This window comes from Macaca fascicularis, chromosome 11 (genome assembly GCF_037993035.2).
Source record: "Macaca fascicularis isolate 582-1 chromosome 11, T2T-MFA8v1.1".
Taxonomy (NCBI): Eukaryota; Metazoa; Chordata; class Mammalia; order Primates; family Cercopithecidae; genus Macaca; species Macaca fascicularis.
The window spans coordinates 6,917,168-6,932,052 of NC_088385.1; the positions used below are offsets into that span (position 1 = coordinate 6,917,168).

At 46.4% G+C, this 14,885-nt stretch overlaps 1 protein-coding gene across 6 annotated transcripts in view; it reads right to left on the bottom strand.

Moving 5' to 3' along the window:
- VWF (von Willebrand factor) overlaps positions 1-14,885 on the bottom strand; it is a 184,290-nt gene that overhangs the window by 58,937 nt on the left and 110,468 nt on the right. For all 6 annotated transcript variants that reach the window (XM_005569887.5, XM_065523605.2, XM_015430272.4 and 3 more), the window contains 9 exons: positions 14,432-14,590; positions 13,593-13,728; positions 9,494-10,872; positions 7,970-8,086; positions 7,732-7,872; positions 7,305-7,448; positions 4,829-4,993; positions 3,300-3,343; positions 2,852-3,029 (listed from right to left, as the gene is read on the bottom strand). In XM_005569887.5, coding sequence (XP_005569944.3) covers positions 2,852-3,029; positions 3,300-3,343; positions 4,829-4,993; positions 7,305-7,448; positions 7,732-7,872; positions 7,970-8,086; positions 9,494-10,872; positions 13,593-13,728; positions 14,432-14,590 — 2,463 coding nt within the window. The remainder of the gene's footprint in view (positions 1-2,851; positions 3,030-3,299; positions 3,344-4,828; positions 4,994-7,304; positions 7,449-7,731; positions 7,873-7,969; positions 8,087-9,493; positions 10,873-13,592; positions 13,729-14,431; positions 14,591-14,885) is intronic.

Consider the following 14,885-nt stretch of genomic DNA (forward strand, 5'->3'; position numbering starts at 1 on the left):
TTTCACCAAAAAATTGTTAGCAAATTCAGCAAAGTTGAAACAAATTCAGTTGCAGAATACAAAATCAACATACAAAACTAGTTGTTTCTATACACTAACAATGACCTGTCCACATGAAAAAGAATGAAATTGGACCCTTATCTTCTATCATACACAAAGTTAACCCAAAACCAAACTTAAACACTGATATGTAGTAAAACCTGAAATTAGAAAACTCCTAAAAGAAAACACAAGAACTTTGCAACATCGGTCTTGGCGACGATTTCTTGGATATCGTTGCCAAAATCAAGGCAACAAAAGCAAAAATAGACAAGTGGGACTACATCAAACTAAAAAGCTTCTGTGCAGCCAATCAATCAATCAACCAAATAAAAAGGCAGCCTACAGAATGGAAGAAAACATTTGCAAACCATACATTTGATAAAGCGTTAATATCCAAAATATATTAGGAACTCACACAACTCAATAGCAAAAAAATAAATAAATAAATGCAAATAACCCAATGTTAAAATGAGCAATGGACTTGAAAAGACATTTCTCCAAAGAAACATCCAAAAAGTCAATTATATGAAAAAAGAATTCAACATTACTGATCATCAGGGAAATGCAAATCAAAACCATAAAGAGGTATCACCTCATACATGTTAGAATGGCCATTACCCACCCACCCCCCCCCACACACACATACACCAAGAAATACCAAGTGTTAACAAGAATGTGGAGAAACTGAAACCCTTGTGCATTGATGGTGAGAATGTCAAGTGGTGTAGCCACTACGGAAAACAGTAAGAAGGTTCCTCAAAAAATTAAAACTAGTATTGGCATATGACCCAGCAATCCCACTTCTGGGTATTCATCCAAAAGCATTGAAATCAGGATCTCAAAAAGAGACCTACACTTCCATGTTCATTGCAACATTATTCACAACAGCCAAGAGGTGGAAATAATCCAAATGCACATCAGTGGACAAATGGATAAAGAAAATGTGGTATATACATGCAATGGAATATTATTCAGTCTTTAGAAAGAAGGAAATCCTTTCATATGCCACAACATAGATGAACTTTGAGGACATTAAGCTAAGTGAAATGAGCCAGTCACAGAAGGATAACTACTGCATGAACCCACTTATAGGAGATATCTAAAATAGTCAAATTCATAGAAGCAAAAAGCAGAATGGTGGTTGCGGGGGTTAGGGGAAGGAGAAAAAGGGAAGTTGCTGTTCAATGGGCATAGTTTCAGTCACACAAAACAAAAACTTTTAGAGATCTGCTGTACAACTTGCAAATAGCTAACAATATTGTATTGTACACTTGCAAATTTATTAAGGGGGTAGATCTTAGGTGTTTTTATCACAAATTTTCTAATGGAAAAATAGGGAAAGGCATGAGCAGAAAATTCAAAATTAAACCAAAAAATGGCAATTAAACATATGAAAAAATGTTTAACTTAACTCATCATTAGAGAAATGAATTTCAAGTATACTGAGATGCCATTTCTTTCCTGAAAAGTAAGAAATTTGCAAAAACAATAAAATAAAAACTGTAACCACACACTCCCTCAGCAAGGCTGTGGAGAAGCATGCACTCTCACACCTCGCTGATGGAAAAGCAAACAGATGGACATTCCAGTTCTGCACAACCACATCTCACTTGTCAGATGAGAATCTGGGAATATCTAAGGGGAACTTCACACGCACTTATCTTTTGACCCAAAAATCTCATTTCTAGGAATCTACCCTGAAGACACACCTCCAACCATATGAAAATTCGTATGTTCAGGTTTACTCATTGCAGCATTGTTTGTCATTACAAAACGCTGGAAACAGCCTAAATGCACATGCATAGAAGAACAGTTGGGTAACCTGTGGTACGCAATCAAGTACTAGGAAGCTCTCTTTGAAATGACATCGAGTAATTTCCAGGATATGCTTTCAATCAAAACAGGCAAAGCTCTTTGTACAGAGAAAAGCTGACCATACCCTCTTTCCCAGAGGCAGACAGCCCAAATTGGGACTGGGAGCTGTTTTAACTCTAACCAAATTCAAAGTTTTGATTATTACACAAGAGTGGGTATCTAATTATCAATTGAGACTTTGTCTTATGACTTAAAAGTAACTATAGATTTCTTTATGAATAAACAGAAATAACATAAGGTCTGGTGGAGTTTTCACCTAGACCAAGAGGGAAATTTATCTCCCTAAATAAATTCTACAGGGAGAGTGAGCTATAACATACAGTTTTGATTGCATCCCACCAGTTATGTCTGTTCAGCATAAAGGTTACAATCCACTGCTGAGTCATGGTCACCATAAGCAGTCATTTCTCCCAAACATGAGACAGAAGGCTAACCCAGCCCACGGATGAAATGCTCTCCGCAAGTGTACATGAGATGGATTTTAAATATTTCCTCCTCTTAATCCAGGCCACCTTGGTAATGTACTGTTGCTATAGGTGTGGTTGGAGAGTTTTCTGGGAAGTGTCTCTCTCACTGCTATACTTCCACTGCTACACCCTGAATACATAGATTCCTAAAGGTTGACTTGCCAACAGCCAAGCTGAGCACTGACCTCAGAAAAGCAATTCTTCCTTCTGGTTATGCATATTCTGGGGAAGTGCCTTCCAAAGACAGAGAAAGGGGGCAGTGATCCCTGAGACTGGTTGAAAGCATGTCCAACCAGGAGGAAAGCACAGGAGGAAAGGAAGGTGAGTGAAGGTAGCACTATGTATGTGGTGATGAGGGAAAGGGTACTTCTGGGCTGGTTGGTGCTTGCTCTACTTTTCTGCACAGCCAAGCTAAAAGCACTGCCCCTTTGACACTGCCCTAGCAGCTGGAGAAGCAAAGGACTCACAGGGGCAGGTCCAGCGGCAGCCACAGGTCTCTTCCACTTTAACAGGGGACTGACTGTTGGGGCATGAAGGCCTCAGCCCCCGGTCACAGTTGACCCGATGACTCTCCAGTAAGGTCTGGCCATCTGGCTGGCAAGTCACGGTGTGGCACTGGTCTGGCAAGGTCCAGATGTCCCCAGGCTGCGGAAGCAAACAGCAGATTCAGGCAGGGAATAAAGATGAGGTACTCCAACTCTAAGCCTATCTGCCAGATAACTGACTCCCAGAATTCGGCCTCCTGTACATGAGACGGGAAGAAAAACACAAAATGTACAGACGGACCCTCAAAAACAACATAGTAGTAAGAGGAAGCACTGGACTAAGACCAAAGGAGGAAAAATTAACCAGTGGGAACAAGAGCCCCAAACACATCTCTAATCTTTCTTTCAAAGTCAACAGAAAGGAACTTACCCTCCTCTCATTCCCATCCTCATCCATGCAAATCCTAACAAATCCTGCAACAGACACAAATATGATCTTAGTTCCCATCTTTCACCCAGAAATTCTGAACCATTCACAATGTCCGCTAAAGCAACCTGGTCTAGTTTTTGAAGTCATCTCAACTCTTCTGAAAAGAAGCTGAACAAGGTTAACAGTGGAGACATAGGGACACAAGGCTAAGAGGTGGTCATCCTGTAGTTCTTCAGACATGCTCTGCGGTTATTAATAATTATGATGCCAATAACAGTGATAACTGGCAATAACTACAGCTTACACTGTCATTATCTTAGTTCACATGTAGATCATGCCAGGGAAGGGGAAGGTGGGGAGACGAAGCAAGATCCTGGAAACCTGAAAGAGATCTACTTGAAGATGCCTACCAAGAGACCTGCCATCTCTCTGTGCGGCTATTAGCTGTTAAGTCAAAATTTGCATAGAGCAAATTTTACCCTTTAAGGGCAAACTTGCATTGACTTATTCCCCTGAAGGACAGTAGCTCTATGCAGGTTCTGACTTACAGCTAGTAACGGGAAAATATACAAACCCAGCCCCAAAAAGCATGTGTGTGTGTGTATATATGTGTGTGTGTGTATATACATACATATATGTGCATATACACATATATATAAAATGTATATACGTACATTTCATAAACATGTAATTCATATACATATGTATACACGTATATATGTATACACATATGTGTGTGTGTATATATATATATATTTTTTTTTTTGAGAGAGTCTCACTCTGTCACCCAGGCTGGAGTGCATTGGCACAATGTCAGCTCACTGCAACTTCTGCCTCCTTGGTTCAGGCGATTCTCCTGCCTCAGCCTCCCGAGTAGCTGGGACTACAGGTGTGTGCCACCACACCTGGCTACTTTTATGGATTTTTAGTAGAGATGGGGTTTCAACGTGTTAGCCAAGATGGTCTCTATCTCCTGACCTTATGATCCGCCCACCTCGGCCTCCAAAAGTGCTGGGATTACAGACGTGAGCCACCACGCCTGGCCAAAAGCATATTTTTTTTAAGTTTCTAACCTGAAATCAACTTAAACTCTGGTACTTTGATATGAGTCGCTACGTTATTGTATTTCTAAAGCCCTTTATACCCATGTTGAGGGTGAGTCTAGGCCCATGGGGAAGAAGACTGTATCTACAGAACGCTGGGGTTCCTTGCTTATGTCTTCTGATTCTTTTGTCCAAGATCCCTCCTACACAAATAAGCTCAGGCTCTCTCTGCCAAGTCCACATGGACAATTAGAGTGGGAAAAGGACCATACACAGAAAGTTTTCTGCTGGCCCCATGAGGGTTTGTGGTATAAACCTCCCAGGAGCAGAAACTTAAAAGTCCTGGTCTACATAATAATTTTCATTCAAGGCCAAATCTTACGCATGGGCACCCCCGGGGTCTCTTGAATAGTGCTTTTGTTTCTATGGTGGGTTTGTTTCGGAGCCTTTTTTTGAGAGAAGTAAGAAAGGTATTATAAGACTCACCAGAGCACAGTTTGTGGAGGAACGAATTGCCCAAGGTGACCATGGTAGGGAGGTCTTCGATTCGCTGGAGCTTCACCACGTTAGAGTTACCTGCTGGGCCTGCCAAGATCCTTAGCTGGGCTGCATCGTAGCGATCTCCAATTCCAATAGGGAATACTGTCACTCCTAGAGTTAGCAAAGAGACAGGAAAGGATGCTTGACGTTATATCCAGCATCTGAACAGAGCCTCATGTTTTCCAGGCTGGTCACATACACCAGCCCTACGAGGAAGATATTCAGTCAACAGATATTAATGAGCTCCTACTCTGTGTCAGGTACTATTGCAAGCAATAGGATACAGCAGTGAACCAAGCATATAAAGTCCCTCCCTATCCCCCGTCCTCATGGATAGACAGACAACAAACACACAATCAAAGTAAATACATAGAATTTCAGATGTAGATAAATGCTTAGGAAAAAAACAAAATGAGATGAGGAGGATGAGAATGCCCAGGGCTGAGGTGTGGGTGACTGTTGCATACATGGCAGTTGGAGAAGCACTTGGTGAAAAGATGGCATCTGAGCAGAGACCTAATACAAGGATGGAAGGAGCCAAGACGATATCTGAGGGAGGGACATCCCAAGCACAGAGAAGAGTGAGTGCAAACGCCCCAGAGCAGAAGTGTGACTGCATGCTCCTGGGGGCTGGGGAGAGAGGGACAAGCAAGAGAGGGAAAGGGCATGGATCAGGCAATGCTCCATTGGCCATGGTAAGGACTCACTATGTTCTGTGAATGAAACAAAGCCAGCCAAGACGACAGAGCAGAGGCACAGGAGCTGACTTTGATTTTAAAGGGCCACTGCAGCTCCTGTGCTGAGAATGAGCTGCAGGGGACAAAGGTAGAAGGTGGGGTTCCAGTTAAACAGCTATTTCAATAGTCCAGGTGAAAGATGATGGGGACTTGGATTGAGGTGACCCTGGTGGACATGGTGTGGAGTGGTGTAACTCTCAATGTGTTTTGAAGATGGAGCTATAGTTTATTCGTGGCTTGCATGGAGGTATCAGGAAAAAGGAAGAAGAATCAAGGATGCTGAGCTTTTTGAACTGAACAACTGGAAGGCTGGAATTGCCCTTTACTAAGATGAGAAAGACGGATGTGAAAATCAGGAGTTTAGTTTTGCCTGTTAGAGCATGCAAGCTGAATTGAGGAGATATGAATTTCAAAGAGATGTATAAATATATTTAGACCCATGACACTGAACTAGACCACCAAGGAATTGGTGTATGTAAGAAGAGAAGAGAAAATATCACGGGGCTGAGCCCAGAGAATGTGCATGCTCATTTACACATGAGAAACCGAGGCTTTGGACAGTTAAATGACTTGCTCTGGATCATGTCCACTTCCTCAAGACCACAACTGCTTCCTTTCCCAATGAAAATCTTTCTTTGGATTCTTGATACTAAAGGAGAAAAAAATCTCCATCCTGAAATTCCTCAATTCAGCTCTCCAGAAATTTCTAGGAATTTGCAATGTGCTTCAGGTTGGAGCGGATTTTCTACTAGCAGCTTTTCAGTTATTGTAAGTTTGTTATATTATCCAAATATTTATCCTTTCCCTCTTAGTGTCCTTTACCCTAAAATCATAGATTTCATAAACATGTCACATTCATTCACTCAACATTAAATGGTCACCTATTTTGTGCATCATACACAGATGATACAAAAATAAGCAAGATCTTCCCTTGCCTTCAAAGAACTCCCAGTTTTTTGCAAGGAACAGATACGTTACAAATGATACAATACAATATGATTTGCACATTTTGAGTAGCTCATATGTGACATAGAGAACAGAGCAAATAACTTTCTCAGGAAGAACATCAGGAAGACAACAGAGAAAAGACAGGGTTCTGACAGCACTCCTAGGCAGGGTTCTGAAAGATTAACTGTTCTCCAGGTGGCATCCTGTTGATATTAAGAACATGATGAGCACATGTTCTCATGGAGCACAAGGCTGGACATGTGGATCCTTTCCTCTCCTACAGCATGATCCTTTGTTTCTCCATCCATTCAACCCTGCCAAGCCCATTAGCCTGGTACCAGGAATGAACTCTAAATACATGAAAGTCCCCATTGGTTCTCAAGACCCCACAATGAATCACTCTGGCCTCAGACATGACATTTTAGTAAAAGACCACGAATCCTCCTTTAGAAAGGAAGGGCGTAGAGGTAGGATCACTCCTGGACACAGGGAAAATGTGGAGAAATTAAAGGTTATAATTAGTCATAAAAATGTAGTATCAACACACACTTATTATTGTTTGGTTTCCAAATCACATTGTGATCGGATAATTTCCTGCTGTTTGATACCAGGACAGAGGTCGGTACTGAGTATATTATCAGCCACAACATCCAAAAGTAACCCCAGCCCACTTTTAATCCTCTATCATTTCTGAAGTCTCGCTCTCCTGAATTGAGGACTGTACACCAGATTCTTACTGTTGGATCTGGCGGCATCAGCTGCTGCATCCACCGCATCCACAGAGACGTCCATGACCAGGATGACCACCGCCTTCGAGGCTCCCGGCCTGGCACCATGCATTTCTGAAGTCAAGTATCGCACAGCAAAGCCCAAAGCATCCCCTGAGGATGGAGAACAGATCACGCCGAGTCAGTACTGGCTGCGGCTGGACACCCTGTCTCACGGAGGATCCTTAAGTTACTCAAAAGCTGAATGATTCAGAGACTCCGAGGAACACCCAGTTGAGATCTGGAAGAGACCTGGAAGAGCATCTAGCCCCTCACTTTCCAGAAGAAGAAACTAAGGCCAAGAAGCAAAGTGACTGGCCGAGGTCACACAGTCATTTATGCCAAAAATTAGAAGCAGAATGGAGGTTCTGCATCCAGCCTGTGGCACCAACGTTACCAATTTGGCTGGGGCCTCCCTCCCGCTGCATGACGTCCACAAGGCTCAGCAAATGGGCTTTCTCCGGGACCACGTTCCACGGCACATCAATGGTGGTGATGCTTCCATACTGGAGCACTGACACCTGAGTGAGATGAGGCCCTAAACGGAACGAGAAAATGGGGATTATTCTGAATCAACTGGAGCCCCAAAAAGAGCCTCTTCGTCACCGGCTGCTTCAGGTGCCTTGCTCACTCACCTATATTGGCTTTTGAAATGAAAGCCTTGGCAAAACTCTTCATTTCATCAAAATAAGCAGCTGGGAAACTGGAGGAGCCATCTAGGAGAAGGATCACGTCCAGGGGCTGGCTGCAGTCTGCAATGACAACCAGGAAGGTGAGCACACAGGTGCCAGCAAGGACACTGGCCGCCAGGCCTACAACCTGAAATCCAATAGGATCTACAGGGCATGCTGACCACGTGGCACCACCAAGGGCGGGGGAGTGCCTTCATGAGTGCAAGGGCAACGTGGGCCAGGGAGGAGGGGATGGGAGAGATGGAGTTCCTGGGGCCTGACTACCTCAGGATTGGAGACATTGAGAAGACTCCGATTCTACCCAAAGGAAGTTTGAATGTCTACAAATAAAAGCGGCAGGCATGGACTTCCTCAGTAACAAGGGACCACCACTTTTCTAGAATTGAGTAAAATACTGGCCTGGCAATACAAGGAGACTGCAAAAGGAAATGGAGCGGCAGCCCCTCCCTGGACAATGAGCTGCTGTCCTCAGATCTTGCAGGGCAGGTGAACGTACTGTGATTATTCCAGCTACAAATGCCTAGTGCTCCTCTTAGTGTCTGAGCACATCTGAGATTTGATGAAATGATGTAATTGTTGCTTTCCTCAGCAAAAATATTACAAGAATTTAAATCTATGAACATGAATAAAAACAAAGAAACGAAAGTACTGACAAGTGTGAGACTCAAAAGATACTAAAAGATACTAAAAGAAGGCTAGTTATTCTGGGATGGTCCCAAACACATCGAATGAAGATGTTCAGGAACTAGGAATGGATTAGACGCCAGTGTCAGTAAAAGGTAGTAATATAGCAGTGCGAGCAAGCATTTTTTTGAGCACTTGTCATGTGTCAGATACTATTTTTAAGCACGTAGATGCTATTATTATCCCCATTTTATACATGAGGAGACTGATAGACAAAGAGGTTAAGTACTTGCCCAAAATTACCCAGCTAGCAAGTGGCAGAGACAAGATTCAAACTCAGGCAGTCTGACACCAGTTTCTGAGACTGCACCTGCTACCTGGCACCTGACTTCCTGGTCTCGCCCTGAAGAATGTCAGCTACTCAGAGTAATTTCACCCACCCACTATGGTCAAAAGGAAGCTTATCATCACCACCTTTAACAGAGGTTACCTTGAAGGCAGAGGGTGGAATTGGGTGGGGAAGAGGCTGTGTGATAAAGACAGACTTGTTTTTTTACTCCTTACTGGTATTGTTTAAATGTTAACAATAGGCTTCCATTACCTTTGAATTTATATAAGCACGCACAATAAGAAAAGATCTTCCCCTGAAAAAGGATCACAGTTTGTCTCCCTGCCAGGGAGGTGAGGAAACACGGGCCCTTTGAAGGCAAGGTTCAACCAAGGGCACACAGAGCAGGGAAGCCAGGATTAGAACCTGAGTCGTATCTCGGCAGATGCATGCAGCACCAAGGCCACGCCAGCCCTCGCCCAGCCCTCCCACCTGCACACAAGGTGCCAGCATACCAGGGGCAGGGGAGAGGGTGGGGATCTTCAGCCCCTCTCCGGAGCAGCAGCTCTGCAGCACCAGGTCAGGAGCCTCTCGGGGAAGCGTCTCAAAGTCCTGGATGAGGATGGGGGCATTGGGCCAGCCAATCCTCTCCAGCTCCTGTACATTGGCATGAGGGCCCACTCCAATGGGCACCACCTGGATGTCTCCAGGCAACCTCTTGATCTCATCAGAGGCAGGATTTCCGGTGACCATGTAGACCAGGTTGGGCGCCTGCTCCCGGTCACCCTGGCTGACCAAGAAGCTGTGGTCGGAGAGGTACTGCAGGGCCAGCCCAGTGTTGGTCCTGTTGCCACCCTGGTAGCGGATCTCTCGCACCCGCTGCAGGATGTCCCCTTTGGACTGTGCCTCGCTGAAGGGGTACTCCACCGCCACCGTATAGGAGTACTGCAGTACCGTGACGTGGATGCCGTCCTGGCCCACATCCATCCGCTGAATCACCTCCTCCATGAACTCCTTGCTCCTGTTAAAGTCGGCTTCACCAATTTTGTCCGATCCTTCCAGGACAAATGCCACATCCAGAACCATGGAATTCCTCTTGGGCCCCAGGGTTGAAACCCCCAAAAGCCCTGAGCCCACAGTGACTTGTGCCATGTCGGGGGGCAGAGTAGGAGGAGGGGCTTCAGGGGCAAGGTCACAGAGGTAGCTAACAATCTCATCCCTTTGCTGCTCCAGCTCATCCACACCGCTCAGCACGAAGGCCTTGTTCTCAGGGGACTGCTTCTCAATGAGGCGGATCTGCTTGAGGTTGGCATGGGGCCCAATGCCCACCGGGATTACGATGACCTTCTTCTTCTTCAGGCCCTGGACATAGCGGACAAAGTTCCGGGACATCCGTTGGGGCTCCTGGCTGGCCATCAGGAGCAGGGCGATGCGGGAGGCTTCAGGGCGGTCGATCTTGCCAAAGATTTGGAACAGTGTGTATTTCAAGACCTCACTGGTGGAGGCCACCTGGCTGCCTGCATACTTCACCTGGCTGGCAATGCGCCGCAGCTCTGATGGTCGTTTCCGGTCCTTGAGCCCGATGTAGGCATGGGAGCCATCATGGTACTCCACGACGGCCACGCGGACCCACTTCTGGGAGATGCGCAGCCGCTCCATCATGTCCACCACAAAGGCCTTCAGCACTTCAAACTCAGCCTCGGACAGCCTGGAGGAGCCATCCAGCAGGAAGACCAGGTCCAGTAGCCTGCTGCAGTAGAAATCGTGCAAGGGCGGTTCCGAGATGTCCTCCACATACGGAGTGGTGGGGCTCACCGGGGCATCTGTGGGAGGCACCACAAGGCCTCCCGGCTCCTCGCAGGCTTCACAGGTGAGGTTGACACCATCACAGTGGCTGCAGCAAAGAGCGAAGAAATTGAAATGGTTCAGGAAGAACCTATGGACACTTCTGAGCCCTATAGTGTACGACCACTTCCATATTCCCACAGAATCTCCTGCCTGTTCCACCTGAACTTGAGATCCCATGGACCATTCCATACCCAAGTGAGATGTCACTATTTAACATCTGTCCCCAAATAGCATGCACCCCCCCCACACACACACACACACAAAATACACACGTAGCAGACTTCCTTTGACTCTAGAAACCAAAGCTTTAGCCCATCCTGGGACATGAAAAAATATATTCGTTGTTCTAGGCCATCCACACAGCCACTCAAAGCTGATTTCTTTTCAACCTACATCTTTAGCAACATGAATACTTAATTATAATCCAAGCCTTCTTACAAATGTCTCCAAGAGCAAATGTTACTAAAATGTGGACACTAACCTGTGCTTGTAAATGTTCTGTCGAAGATAAATGCTTTACAGTCCATATTCTAACAGAATATAAAGTTTTGTTTTTTTTTTTTTTTTTTCTTTGAGACGGAGTCTCACTCTGTCACCCAGGCTGGAGTGCAGTGGCGCGATCTCGGCTGACTGCAAGCTCCACCTCCCAGGTTTATGCCATTCTCCTGCCTCAGCCTCCTGAGTAGCTGGGACTACAGGCACCCGCCACCACGCCCAGCTCATTTTTTGTATTTTTAGTAGAGACGGGGTTTCACCGTGTTAGCCAGGATGGTCTCGATCTCCTGACCTTATGATCCGCCCACCTCAGCCTCCCAAAGTGCTGGGATTACAGGTATGAGCCACTACGCCCAGCTATTGTATGAATTTTAAAACATGTTTAATATGTTGAGCCCTAAGGGAGAGAGAAAAAATTGGAGCAAAAACATTGTGGAAAGATGAATAAAGATTCAAAACCCCAGTTTTATCTAGCAGAACAAATTATTTGGAAGTAGTAGACAGAGGTCCCCAAGATGTTAGGCCTAGGAAAAGACATTCGCTCATGCCTCCAGCAGACATAGGATAAGCACCTCTCATGTGCCGGGTACTGGCCAGGCTCTGTGCCCAGCCCCAAGCACACACCACAAGTCTGTAGCAGAGCAGTGGCCCCACACCCGTTCTCCCCGAGATTCCTCTCCTCGCAGCTCTGGGCTGTGTAGACAGGAGACAAGGCTGTGACCACAAAAGGCCCAGGACTGCAGACCCATGTGGTGACGGCCTGGGGGGATCTGGAGACAATGCTGGGGAACTAAGGGACTCTGGGAGTCACCAATATTAGAGACTTCTGGACGGTTGAAACACCTAAACCAGGATCTATTGGTTCTGAATTCATTTCTTTTTGGTTCCTAATTCACAAACTCCTACGCTAACATGCCAAATTTCCAGGCTCTGCTGGTAACATCACCTTTTTGCCAGCGTCCTGGAAAGTGGCAAGACCTGCCAGACCACAGGTGAAATCAAGTGGCCCTGTGTGGTGGAGACCAATGTGGGCCCAGATCATCTCTTCGGACTCTCAGCCCTGGAGGCACCTGGCCTTCAGCACTCCCAGTAAAGCTGAAAAGATGGCAGTGCCCTGAGCCTGGGAAGTGTCCCCCTGTGGCTTGATCCCAGGTGATGCCCCCAGCCTGCTGTGGGCCTACTGTCCACACACTGCTTGAGCTTCAGCATGCACTGTGGCAGCTGCCCCTGCCCGTGTGCCAGCAAAGGAGGTGGGGAGAGGGCTCAAAGCTCTCATGCCTTTTTGGCACAGAACCCTAAGCCAGCATCAGAATCACCCCACCCTTTGCTCCCTACAGTCCCTGTTTCAGCATCCAGAGTGTGCGCAGGCACAGTCTTACTAGGAAGTTAATTCCTCCTTCCCGTGATCCACGAGATTTACTGCTTTAATCCTTGGTTAACGGTGCGTGAGTGACATACTTTCTAGTTTCCTGTGTTTGCTAGAAAACTCACCCCAGGCAGTGTTCGTTCTTGTTTGTACAGATGGTGGTGGCAGGATCTGACTTTGGCAGCTGTGACCATAGCCCCTCCCCAGCAAATTTACGTTCTCAAGTTTAAGTTCCCAGAAGGCTTGATCAGTGTCAGGGAGTGGTGTTGAATAGATCTGGATTTTAATTAATGTTCCCTACTTATGAGCAGGACTTCAGAGGGCTCAGAGCTCACGCTGAGGACTCCTTCTCACCTCCCCAAAGGCCAGTTTCCCAGAGGCAAGTCCAGTGAGAACCCAGGGTGAGAGCAATGAGCATATTCCCTCCCTATTATGACAGCCACACCCTGCGACCTTGACTATGGCCCCCACTAGGTTCTTACTACCCTGAGGGCCCTGGGTTCCATCTCACTTTCCTGAGTCTCCACCTCCAGGAAAAAAGAAATCTGATTTTTATGGACACCTGTGCTCAGACTAGTCATGACCTACAAGGACAGTGAGGGACCACACCCCACCTTCAGTGAGAAAAGCAAAAACCTCTTAGGACTTAAAAGCCTATTAAGAGCAAAAACACTGTGGAGGAATATATGCGGAGGAAGCAGTCTAGCCCATCCCTAAAGAAAAAGTAGCAAACCCTAGGAACAAACAAAACAATAAACCAAACAATGAATTAAATAAACAAACAAAACAAACTCAATCTCTCAACTCATGTAGCTAGGACTTTTTACCCAAAACCTAGTCTCTGAGCTGGCCCCCGGAGAAGCAATAAGATTCATCACTCCAAACGACCCCGAAATCTGTTTTACCAAATCTGGCAGTGCTCAGGGTCGCTGGGATTCAAGGTGACTTTCTTTCCTGAGGCAAAACGCCGGCCAGCCGCCTCACACACCGGGCAGTCTTCGGGGCTGACGCAGGTCTGCAAAAGCTCATCCAGGATTTTCCCTGCAAAAGAAAGCTCTCATTAGGAACCAAACTGCTCCCCTTATCCCACGAGGAAGCCTCACTTTTAACTAAAAGGGAGAAGCCAACTCCTTCTCCTGCCCTAGAAGCCAGCTTCTCCTGCCCACACCCCAGGGGTCACCCCGCCACTCAAGGAGCATCTTTCCTCCTTGTGCTTTGACTGATCCCTCTGCAAAACTGGGAATAGGGGTTCCCTCACCCTACCCCACCCTCCCCAAGCCTCAGGACAAATGAAATCTTATCTCCAGGGCTCTTTCCGCTCTTCTGAATAACGCCTTCAGTAACTCTAGAGCTGTGCTGTACCATATGATAGTCACAAACTGCATGTGGCTATTTAAATTCAGTAAAATTCAGTAAAATTCAAAATTCAGTTCCTCAGACACACTCGTCACAGTTACATTCAATACAACATTCCCCCACTGCAGAAAGTTCTATCGGCAGGGGCGGCTTTAGACGAGAATCCCATAAATAGGCACATAAAAGCATTTTAGAGGAGCTCGACTTGGGAAAAATCACAGTTGGCCTGACTCTGATGAAAGAACCCGTGGAGACAGCCTGTGGCAGGGTTGCAGGTCAGAGACGGGACATGGCCGGTGGAGGCTGAGATGAAGCAAGACCTAGAAGCACCTTTCCACCCATCCCTATCCCATCCCACCAGCCCGACCCCAAGGGATAGAGGCCTCACCTGGAGGGCAGTGGGCATGGCAGCCCTCCACACACTGCACAGGGCAGGCCAGCGGCTCAGGGTGCTGGCACGTGACTCGACAGGCAGGTGCGCAGCTGTTATAGCGCCACTCACACTCATACCCGTTCTCCCGGAGATTCCTCTCCTCGCAGCTCTGGGCTGTGTAGACAGGAGACAAGGCTGTGACCACAAAAGGCCCAGGACTGCAGATCCATGTGGTGATGGCCCTGGGGCATCTGGAGATAATGTTGGGGAACTAAGGGACTATGGGAGTCACCAATATTAGAGACTTCTGGATGGTTGAAGCACCTCAACCAGAATCTATTGGTTCTGAATTCATTTCTTTATTTTTGTAGAGATACGGTCTTGCTGTGTTGCCCAGGCTGGTCTTGAACTCCTGGGCTCAAGGAATCCTCCGGCCTGTCTCCCAAAACACTGGGATTACAGGTGTGAG